The sequence below is a fragment of the Culex pipiens genome, chromosome 3, assembly GCF_016801865.2.
Source record: "Culex pipiens pallens isolate TS chromosome 3, TS_CPP_V2, whole genome shotgun sequence".
Taxonomy (NCBI): domain Eukaryota; kingdom Metazoa; phylum Arthropoda; class Insecta; order Diptera; family Culicidae; genus Culex; species Culex pipiens.
Window position 1 is genome coordinate 140,808,314 of NC_068939.1, and position 12,362 is coordinate 140,820,675.

The window sequence follows — 12,362 nt, forward strand, 5'->3', positions numbered from 1 at the left end:
AAAAATCTAGCTTAACATATGAAAAAGTCGTATGAAAACCTAAAATGGCGTTTTGATCTTGTCTGGACCAAAGAGCCTATGTCTGAAAATATTTTTATCGGATTCCTCGAAAAATTTCACAAATTGTTTTTTAAAAAATTGGCGATGTCGAACCGTACGTTTGCAAGATATGATTTTTTTGAAAATAACAACAGAGTTTTTCGACGTGCCACGCGCATAAACAGGAAAATGACAAAAAAGAGAAAAAACAAGTTTTTTCATTAAAGTTGCGTCTTTCAATTACGAAAATTTTGGTACCCAAACATGTATAGGTCATCGCTCAAATTTTAAAGTTATCGCAGTTTTAGTGAAAAAAGTTGTTTTTTTTGCCGATTTCGTCATTTTCCTGTTTTTACGTGTGGAACGTCGAAAAACACAGCTTTTATTTTCAAAAAATCATATCTCAGAAACGTACGGTTCGACATCGCCAATTTTTATTATATGATATGAAATTTGCAGAGAAATCCGATAAACATATTTCCAGACATAGGCGCTTTGGTCCACGGTCAAAACGCCATTTTAAGAGCGAGTTTTTCACCAATGTGTAACAGGTCGTATCGAGGTGCTCCGATTTGGATGAAACTTTCAGCGTTTGTTTGTCTATACATGAGATGAACTCATGCCAAATATGAGCCCTCTACGACAAAGGGAAGTGGGGTAAAATGGGCTTTGAAGTTTGAGGTCCAAAAAACCTAAAAAATCTTAAAATTGCTCGCATTTCCGTAAAACTTCATCAATTCCAACTCTCTTAGATGCATTTGAAAGGTCTTTTAAAGTACTTCAAAATGTGCCATAGACATCCAGGATTGGTTCGACTTTTTCTCTTAGCTTTTGCAAATTACTGTCATAAATGGATTTTTTTAAAACCTTAATATCTTTTTGCAACAGCCTCCAACACCCATACTCCCATAGGTCAAAAGATAAGTAATTACATGGACTATAAGCCTATGGTATAAACTTTTTGGCCAATCGCAGTTTTTCTCATAGTTTTTCGATTTTTCTAGAACAAACATTTTACAACGTTAGTTTTTGGCCGGTAGGCCGCCATAGCGGCACTTTTTGGTCTCAATTTTGTCATATTCGGAATCCTCGGACAATTTCACGTAAGTTAGAAGTATTGGAGTTGTAAATTTGATTGGAAAAAATGCCATTAAGAATGAATTAAAATATTTTTTAACAATTTGTTTAATTAGGGGTAAAACAGGTTTTCGCCTACTTGATACAGCATTTGACGTATTGATCACAGGGTAAATAAGATCTGTTTCTTTTTTCAAAAATGTTTTATTTAATTATATTTTAAATCAAATTTACAACTCCAATACTTCTAACATACGTGAAATTGTCCGAGGATTTCGAATATGACAAAATTGATACCAAAAAGTGCTGCTATGGCGGCCTACAGGGCAAAAACTAACGTTGTAAAATGTTTGTTCTAGAAAAATCGAAAAACTATGAGAAAAACTGCGATCGGCCAAAAAGCTATTTCCGTAGGCTTATATTCCATGTAATTACCTATCTTTTGACCTATGGGAGTATGGGTGTTGGAGGCTGTTGCAAAAAGATATTAAGGTTTTAAAAAAATCCATTTTTGACAGTAATTTGCAAAAGCTAAGAGAAAAAGTCGAACCAATCCTGGATGTCTATGGCACATTTTGAAGTGCTTCAAAAGACCTTTGGAATGCATCTAAGAGAGTTGGAATTGATGAAGTTTTACGGAAATGCGAGCAATTTTAAGAATTTTTAGGTTTTTTGGACCTCAAACTTCAAAGCTCATTTTACCCCACTTCCCTTTGTCGTAGAGGGCTCATATTTGGCATGAGTTCATCTCATGTATAGACAAACAAACGCTGAAAGTTTCATCCAAATCGGAGCACCTCGATACGACCTCTAGAACAAACCGAGCAATATTTACAAATACTGCCTCTTAAGTTTTAATATGACTTTATCAAATGTTAAACTAGATTTTTAAACTTCTTACTATTTTTCTCAAACAGCCGGTTTTTGCGAAAAATTATGCAATTTTTTGAGCCACCCTAGCACGATGTAGGTCACCCTAATGGCCAAACAATGAAATACGGGTTTAATTATTTTGGCTAAGGAACCCCTAGAAAAAAAAAAACAAAAATATTGTTTGTTTTTGTTTGAAGTTTATGACCCTCGGCTCTGACCAGAGTCGAGGGGGGAGGGGGGTGGGCAAAAAATATAAAAAAATATAAAAATTGAAATTTCAAGCCTAGGTTTTAACATTTGCTTTCCAATCATTAGTTTTGAAAATATCGAGAAATTGATGGAATTTTATTTTCGTTAAAAAAATTTCGTGGGACTGTACATTGGTATTTCATGAAAATTTAAAATGTTTCATAAGGAGTTAAAACATGCTAATTATAAACGCGGGAAAATGCATTTTAACTGGTTTTCAGTTGATTAAACTCAAATTTTCATTAACATTTTGAAGTTTTTTGAAAAAAAATTTTGCCCCCTGATTATTCAGGACAACTTTGAAGGGGGGGGGGGGCGGCATAAACTTTGAAAAATATTTGCAACGGCCTTATGAAAAATAAAAAAAAATATAAACATTGAAATAACAAGCCATAGTTTCAGCATTTTTTCAGCATTCAGCATTGGAAAAAGTGTTTAAAATGTATTTTACACAAGTTCAGTTGTTTTGCAATCATTGATTTAAAAAAATAAAGATTTGATGAAAACAAAAAAACAGCGAAAAAAAATCTTAAACGTCAAAAATTAAAAAAATAGTAGTTTATGCAACAAGTTGCAAAAATAGGATTTCTTCAGCACGAGTCGTACATTTATCCAACGAGGTTCACCGAGTTCGATAAATACGAAGAGTGCTGAATAAATCAAGTTTTGCATCGAGTTCCATACAACATTTTTTGCAATTCCAAAAAACACACACTTAGTGAAATTTTATGTCAAATTTTCATGTATTTTGTCAATATACCATTTAAATAAAAAAAATGTTGAATAGTGTTACTTTTCGAAACAAATGCTGAAATGTTCAACTTTTTAGCACCCATTTGAGTGCTGAAAAGTAGAACTTTTCAGCATTTATTTTGAAAAGTGTTGCTATTCGATTCTGTTATTTTTGGTACAGAAAAGTAGGCTATTTCGTCGATCAAGAATGACAGGAAAAGTAAGTAGTTTCACGACGGAATTGCAAAAAAAAAATTAAATCAGCTCAAATATGCTAAAAAATACAGAAAAACGAATTTTCATTTAAAATTTTGAAGTTTTTTTTTTAAATATTTTTTGTCCCCTGACTTTTCGGGCCAGCTTTGAAGGGGGGGGGACAAAAACTTTAAATAAGATTTGTACCAGCCTAAATTCTGATTTACTGTAGTAAAAGTCAAAATACACAGTACTTCAGTTAAATGTTTCATGTGATAAAAGTACAACTTTAAATGAAGTTATCGGCCAGATGTGTTCTTAAGGATCCCAACTTTAGTAGTTTATTTTGCACATAAATTGAGAACAAATCACCTCAAAAACATACACTACCTTTTAAACATGAATTGCGGTATAATTTTACATGTAAAAATAATCAGTTTTTGTACTTTTTAACAGTGCGCAGTTGATTTGTTTTGGTTCCGATAAAAACAGCTGTTCTTTAGTTCCGGCTTTGTTTTGGTGCCGTAAATGACAGTTCCCTGATGGCTGCGGTCAAGCTGCCTGTAGTGAGATATAGATGTCGCCCCCTTGGTTTAGGCTCTTTTCAAATGGAATTGATATATATTAACCTTAATTGGTAAACCTCGAAAAAAGTCTCCATTTTGCAACTTGTTGACTAAACTACTAACAAATATAATAAAAATATAATAACAAAACGTGTATTTTGACCAATCAATCCACTGCCGACATGCGTGCTCCCGTTGACACGAACAGATCTAATTGAAACCCTTGCAACAATTATATTTACACTAATTTATTCCATTGAACAATGCACTGTACCCTGCACTGCATACAGCGCATTCCCATCCAGATATTCGCTGAAATCGTTATTATCAGCAGTGCTAATTGTTTCCGACCCGTCAGCGGATTTCGTAATCGACATTCATGTGGGAGAAAATGAAAAAAAACAACAAGCGTCCAGTTAGTTTAGAGCAAAATTGTTCAAATATTATCCCACCCGCCCACGATTCACTAAGTGAATGCATTTATAACTGTGAAACGAAGTTGTGTTTGCATTCTAGCAAGTTGGCAGCTCGTCGTGATTTTTTTTTATTCGGCTTGCATGACCCTAATTGAGGCATTCAGCACAACAGTTGCTCTCATCGCGTCAAAGTCAATGTAAATAATGAGTTGATGATTGAATGTTGATTGTTTTCTCCCGAATGCATATTACTCGACATTACTGACATGTTGGAACTACACACCTTTGCTACATCGGATAGCCCGTAATGGGAAAGTATATCGAATTAAATTTATTCACTACAAAGCACTACAATGTCGATAAAGATTATTTGATCGTTTATTTGATGGATAATTTTGAAGTTTTCCAGTTGTAACTAGGAGTCACTGGTTCGATTGATGGGTTAAAAATGTGTTTCATTTTTATTTGTTGTTCCCCCTCAATTGTCTAAACATATTTTTAAGTTTTCTTTTTTTTTTCATTTTTCGTGTACCAATCAACACCATCCAATCTGAGTATCGTTTATCAACTAGCATCGCTCCTCAACTATTTTCGGGCACCCGTTAGCGATTGTCAAAAATATCGCCGGTTTGACCTTGATGTCATCCAGTTGCAGCGTTGTCTTTAGTCGGTACCTCCTGAGCACGTGCACAGCGAAAATCTTCATCGAAAGCCACGCGTAACGCTTTCCGAGGCAGTTACGTAGCCCTGCACCGAACGGTATGAACGCGTACGGTTGACTCTGGGTGCAACTCTCCGGCAGGAATCGATCCGAAAAAAGTGAAAAAATGGAAATGGTCCATATGCAACAGCCAAATCTACTCACCTGATGATTACATGTTGTTCTTAGTGATATTCTTCACCACATCGAATTCATTTGTTATTGATGAACGGCCTGTGCTTGAAGTTCTTGAAGATTCTGAAAAGTGTCATTAAAATGAAACTGGATTGAAATTCATCAAAATTCAATAATCTGTTGATTCACTCGTTTTTCAAAGTATTTGGTTATCCCAACTTAGAGAAATTTCAACGCTTTTAAAAAAATCTTAGAAGGTATATAAAAAAATATGAAAATCAGCTTTAACATTTTTGGGTTTGAAGTCATTTTAGCGCAAAATTAATTATCTCGTCAAAATTTAATGAAACCTTTCAAAACCAAAATAAAACCAAAATGTGCCATCCTGACTTATAAATTTTTCCACAATTTCAAGTCATTTCTTTAGAGGGTATATCAAAAATGTTTAAAATCAAGTTTAAAATTTCCGGTTTTCAATGAAGTTATTCGCTTTGAGACATCATTTTTTATTTTGTCAAAATTGGTCAAAATTTTCCCATAGTTTCAGAGGAATTTGATAAAATACTGTAATACCAAAAGAATACCAAAATGTGGTACTCGAACATTGACAAATTCTGCAATTTTGCAATATCAAAATAATACCTTAAATTGGTATGTTACCACATTTTGCTTTTGCATAAAGGTATTATTACGCATTTCCCTTGTTATTTACCCATGCTCGGGATTACCATCCAATTTGATGTCCTGTGACGGCACTCGGCCTATAAAAAATCCAACGGGGTAGATCCACATCGTTTCAATGTACTGACATCCTCAACCGAAATAAATTGATTTTTTGTCGGGACAAGCCTGCATGATCTTTTCGTGAACTCGCTCCTGAACGTCCTGGTGGATCGCCAACATCAATAGCAGAACTTTAAGAATGGTGGCAGTTGTGTCATTCCCGGCTATGATGATCGTGATCAATGTGTCAATGATGTCCTCCTTTGTGAAACTTTCTGAATGAAAGTAAGCTGTGTAACATTATTTGGGGTTTTTTGCCTCTGTCCTCTTTAGCCGGTTTAGGATCACTCTTGGCACGCGACCTTTCAGTATCCCCAATCACTCTCATTGAAAAGTTACGAAAGAATGTAAACTTTTCCACGTATTTTTTACCATCCATTGTCAATTTGTACACAAAATCGGGATAATGCAGGGGTGAAAATGATCCATTTGTAACATTTCTATCATTTTAGCTTCAATTTCGACTATTTCATCTTCTAAAGGTGTCCGTTGAAGGTCAAAGTTCATTCCAAATGTTCTGGCTATAAATTATCAAATGACTAATCAAATGCATTCCTGTTGGATCCGAAGCGACTTCCAAGTCAATGCACTCTGGCCTGTACCGTGGCTTGTGTATCGCTGATCCCGTCTGGCAAAAATCGGTAAGATTTTATTTTGAATCGCGAAAAAAAGACACTAAATTAGGTCAATGGTAGAATTCACCAGTAAAAGGGACACCGCGATAGATTTGATTTTCCAGTCGGGAGAATTGAATGCTCTGATGACGTTCGTTGATTTTATTTAAAAGTTAAAAGGAGAAAATATTGAAATTGTTAAAGTTTGTTAAAGAAAAAAAAATCATTGGCCAAAAAGCAATTACCATGAGCAGTTTTTGAACTTTTGACTTTTGTTAAAGTAATTTCAAAAGCTATGAGAAAAAGTAAATTACCGAATCTCTCTCACCTATGAAATGCCTCAAAAGACTTTCCAATTACTACACAGTTGGATTTTATGTAGTTTTATGAAAATGCGGGAATATTTTAGTCTTTTTTAAGTTGTTGGTCCTTAAACTTTACGGTTCGTTTTATCACACTTCCATTATACAACTTTTAGAGGTCTCATTTCGTTGCATGGTAGTTCAATCACAGACTGTGTTGAACCAAAGATAGTCTAAATAAAGTATAATTTTACGCTCGACTCATCCCACCTACGATTTTTCAATCACGATGATTGCTAGCAACGTAATGCAAAACCATCCAATGTGCAAGTTCTAAAACGATTTTCTTTATCTTTCTCAATTTCCCGCAGCACCAAAACGCCGGCACGCTGGACATCAGCACGATCGGGCTGCGCGTGAAGGCCGCCAACGGACGAGAACCACTCGTGACGCCCTTCCCGAACATCGCCGTCTGGTCGGCGGTCAAGTTCGTGGTGTCCTCGTCGGAGGGCGGGGCCGCGTTCCTGCCGCTCATCACCGACCCGGAGAACATTGACAAGCGGGCGCTTTTTCGACCACTAAGGTAGGTTTTTCTTTGGGATCCCCCCCAAAAAAGTACTCGTCGTGGCTTATCGAACGCCCCCCTTCCCTTTTGTCTTCCGTACTCAAGCAGCGCCGCGGACAAGCGTAGACTGTCTTCGGGACTGCACTCGCCGCTGTTCGCCATCGTCATGCGCTCCAGCAACACACCCCGACTGCTCGAGTGCCACGGGTTCGTGTGCCAAACGCCGGAGGATGCCATCGTGATTGCCGCGACCCTGTACCAGAGCCTGATGGCCCACATGGGCAGTGGAGAGGTTAGGGTTAATTTCTCTCTTTCGAAGGAACGCCCCGTGCTAACGCTTCTTCTAACGCTTCCAGAACCCACGCTCTCGGAGGCCCAAAAACCGTAACGGCGTCAGCTGCATGAGCATCGCAAGCAGTGTGGCGACCACCAACATCCATCTGCAGCACCACCCGGGATCCGGGACCAAGCTGTCCTCGCGGAGGTCTAGCGCCAGCCAGCGCAGTATGTTGCCACCGCCGCCGAGACCGCCGCGCAAGACCAAACGAACTGCGACCAGTTCGTTGAGCGGCGAAAGTGACACCATGACCGGAGCCAACGAGGAAACCTCCACCGAGGAGCGCAAGAAGCGCTCGCCCAAGGGCAAACGACCGCCGCCGATTCCGGTGAATCCACCGCGTGCGGGTAAGTCAACACCAAACCCCTAACCTCAATCCCCAAATCTAACCCAACTCCAAAAATCCCCCCCACGTACAGTGTCCAACCGGCCCTCGCTGGACGAAATCTACTCCGATCGGAGCCACTCGAACGAGGACGACACACTGCGGTCCAAGAGTGACGCTGGCGGTGCCGGCGCCGAAGGCAACTATCCGGCCCTCTCGGAGAACTCCGCCGGGGACATCCTGACGCGGGTGGCCATCCCCCGCTCCGGGAGCTTCCTGAACACGGCCGGCCTCACACGGTACAAATCACGCGCCACGCGCCGTCACACGGGCAAGGTGGGCGGCGGGGGCGGATCGCCGCTCGGGTTCAGCGAACTGTTCAACGAGTTCCGGCTGCAGGAGAACCTGCACTCGCTCGATGACATCCTCAATGCCATAATCAACTCGGACGGTATGTCGTTCAACGATCTGAAGCCGATCTACAAGGAGTTTCTGCTCAAGCTGGCCGTCACGCTGACCAAGGACGAGCTGTACCAGCGCTCCAAGAGCATCATGCGGCGCCAGAAGAAGAAGAAGCTCAAGAGGAAGAACAGCAACGCGCAGGTATAGCGCCCGTTAACTAAAACTAACGATGTGATGCGTAACAAAGTTGGGATTTTCTCATTAACACTAACATATGGTCGACCGGGTTTAACGCGCTGTAAATAAAATGTTACACTAATATTAATGATTTAGCCAGATTAGTGCCAACTTGAATGCGATTTCATCACCAGAAGGAAAAAGATAAGCTTTTAAAAGACATAATCAAAACAGGGATAATAAAAGTGTGATAGAAAAAAATACAAACCCTCAAGCGAGAAGAAAAATTGAGAAATGAAAAATCGCAATACCGTTCTATCTGCTAGTAAATATGTTATCCCTATGCCTCTTTGACTGTCGAGTCTGTGCCCTAACTGCGTCCCCAGTAAATTCGGCCCCTTTGACATTGATAGGATTTAAATTTATTTTAGGAATATTTTCCAACTGGTAAGGTTTTTCTCAAGATCATTAATTTTAAATCATGTATTGGGGGGGAGGGGGGGGGCAACCAAAGTCCATGCACATTTTTTGATAAATAGTTTTTTTTTTTTCAAAAGTGTTTTGTAAAAATAGTTACAGTCATCCCTCATATTCGGAACAGTTTACAGATCGGCCAATGTTCAAAAAATCATAGCAAATCGATAATTGCATAATAATTTACTTTTACCTGCATGTGAAAGCTTTTCTTGTGATCTTTCGATTGATGTATTAACAAACTGTATTTTTTTTACGTTTTATATCAAGTTTTCCAAGAAAAACATTGACCCATGAAATCCACAAATTCAGAACACTTTTTGCTTATCGATGTAAACAAACTTTGGTTCTCTCCCGGAGTAAATATTTTTACAAAATGATTACATCCAACACTGAAACCAATAAAATTCAACCTTAATTATGATTTATGAGTGGTCTGATAACATTTTTTTTTTTAATATCAGTTAAATTCAGGTGTTCCACAATTGTGGGAGGCACAATAACATCCCACAATTATGGAACAGGCCATTTTGAGGCAGTCATTTGCTGCTCCGGATAAAATAGCATATAAATTTTAAATAAAATTGTTAAAAAGACCGAATTTTGCATGAAATTCGTTAAATCTTATATTGTTTATAAAGTTATCGATTCAGATTGCATTTTAAACTGAATTCGAAGCACAAATCAAAAGTTTTCACATTATATATGAAATTTGTTCTTATGAAAATGCCTATAAATTTGAAGATTTTTTTGAATAGTTTGTCAAAAACACATAACATTATTTTAAAAACATATTTTACCTTCTCCTTGTGGAAAATTGTCCAAAGAATCCGAATATGTATTACGTTTTCCGATTCAAAATCATGTTCTTTGAGAAAATCATTACACTTTGAGAAGTTTAAAAAAATGCTATTAATAAACGTTTACTTAATTATAGCCATCAAACTTTTTAAACTTTTTAAACTTTTCAAAATTTTATAATAAGAACTTTGAACACTTCTCTTCCACGGTCAGTATGATTCCATACCATTCCATACATATCTATTTTGTACTCTTCATTTTGCGGAAAAATCTCAATCCTTTCAAAGTCACCCCGTTTTACGGTACTTGTGAAACACTAGTAGCACGATAGAGCTTCAAAAAAGCTTACTCAAATTTCTTTTTGTCAGGCTTATTGATAAGATAAAACTCAGCAAATTGAATGTAATATGTTCTTTACAGGAAACTTTCTCAATGTAACAAAGTAAAATAGCCTGATTTTCCTGAAGTGTAATAAATTAAAAGTGATCAATCAGGCGGTAAATTACAAGATGTTCTTAAAGGTAAAGCTTCCTGCACAATTTATTACAGTTCCACCATTAGCTTAAAGCTGATGATAGCTGTCAACTTGTTGGTAACTGATTGATCAGTCATTTTGTAATGTGCATACGGAACTTTCCAGAGTCAGTGATGTCACATTTTGTGCAAGCAAATTATTTTAATGTTGATATAAGTGACAAATTCTTCTAGCGTAATTTAATACAGAAACTGATAACTGAGTCAGGACACATGAGGCAAGCAGGGACGGTTGTTCAGCCATTTTTTTGCACAATACCCTGGGCAGGTGGGAAAAATAAAACGCAGTTAAAAAATGATAACATCTTCAAACATTGGCTGAAAATTGTTATTAAACAGATTTGCTCAAGATTTAGACAAATTCAGCTCAAGTTATGGCACATGAAAAATCATTCAAGCATTGATCGCGTTATTCTTATTTTGTTCCAAATTTATAAATATAATCAGCAGTCATAACCAAATTTATTATTCTATTGTTTTGTTGGTTTGAAATTTGATTTTTAAAATGATTAATATAACCCCAAGGAAATCAACAATTTGTTCGAACATATTCTTTTTATGATTTTCAGATTTTCAAGTCTCAAAACAATGTTGAGCGGTTGGTAATGAAAAATGGGTTTGTAAATGTATGACATTCTGTATCTTGTGAAGGGATTTTCTGATCGCTTTGATGTCTTCGGGAAAATTCTAGCTTATGATTATGGTTCTTAAAAAATAGGTACATGGAAAGCGAAATTTCCGATTTTTTTATTTTATTTTTTATCACTTAAAGTTAAATTCCCAAAATATATATTTATAATTTGGCCTTAACACTCAAACGCTCGAGTAGTCATTTGACCCCTATTTTTTCTTTAAAATCTCATAACTTTTGGTATAATTGACCAATTTGGATGCTTCTGGTTGCAAAAGATCCAGCTTTGTCTTACTGTTCTAACTGTCAGATGGGGGACAAATATGGTCCCTTTTTACCGGAGATATTCCAGATTCCGTTGGGGTACCTCGAACCTCCTATATGGGTTTTTGGTCAATATAACAAAAACAATTTCACAGAACAATACCGGAAATTATGCAAAACTTCAAGGGATCATTTTAATACATAATCCTGCAAAAATAACTGACATGGTAAACTCAATGAACGGTTGGAACCTGTTCCGGTGCACGAAGATCTTGACTCAAGACCTTCTGACACCGGAACAGGTTGCTCAAGACTCTTGAGCATGTCATTTATCTATGCAGGATGATGTTTTAGGATGATGCCTTGAAGTTTTGCATCATTTCCGGCATTGTTCTGTGAAAAAGTTTTTGTTATAATGACCAAAATCACATATAGGAGGGCCGAGGTACCCCAACGGAATCCGGAATATCTCCGGTAAAAGTGGTTAATTTGTCCCCCATCTGACAGTTAGAAATATAGATAAATCTGGATCATTTGCAACCCGAAGCTACCAAAAGTTATGAGATTTTTAAGAAAAAAAAATAGGCGTCAAATGACTACCCGAGCGTTTGAGTGTTAACACAATTTGGTATAATTTGATCTTAATTATGAAATAAGGAAAATAATCTATTTGCAGACCTTTTCAACAGTTGAGCATGGTTTTAAAATTTTGAAATTATTTTCATTGAGAAGATTACAAAATTTAACGAGTGTTTCATTTTTTATTATTACAAATCGGACCAATAATTTCCGAGACATCGTTAGTTGAAAATTTTCGACTGATTAAGTAACACATTGAAAAACTCATTTTCATCGATTCGAATTCTTTGTGAGGTTTGATCAAAGAAACTAATTGCCCGTTTTTCAAAATTCTAGAGAGATATTTATAGGAAATTTTCTCAACTTTTCAAACATATTCAGGGTTGCTTTTCTTCGAACATCGAAATTTTATACCAAAAAGTAGCAAAATACAGAACTTGAACTTTTCCAGATGTTTTCACCGGATTGGGAATGTCGTTTTGGCAATAGCATTGATTTCATTGAGTTCACGAAATATTTAACTTTTTTTTATATTTTATAATCCGACTGAAACTTTTTGGCGCCTTCGGTATGTCCAAAGAAGCAATTTTTC

At 36.9% G+C, this 12,362-nt stretch overlaps 1 protein-coding gene across 3 annotated transcripts in view; it reads left to right on the forward strand.

The window, feature by feature from the left end:
- LOC120417512 (uncharacterized) overlaps positions 1-12,362 on the forward strand; it is a 165,387-nt gene that overhangs the window by 148,435 nt on the left and 4,590 nt on the right. For 2 of the 3 annotated variants that reach the window (XM_039579591.2, XM_039579593.2), the window contains 4 exons: positions 7,053-7,264; positions 7,352-7,538; positions 7,603-7,930; positions 8,003-8,511. In XM_039579591.2, the coding sequence (XP_039435525.1) occupies positions 7,053-7,264; positions 7,352-7,538; positions 7,603-7,930; positions 8,003-8,511 (1,236 nt within the window). The remainder of the gene's footprint in view (positions 1-7,052; positions 7,265-7,351; positions 7,539-7,602; positions 7,931-8,002; positions 8,512-12,362) is intronic. The other variant, XM_039579592.2, reaches the window with a different exon arrangement.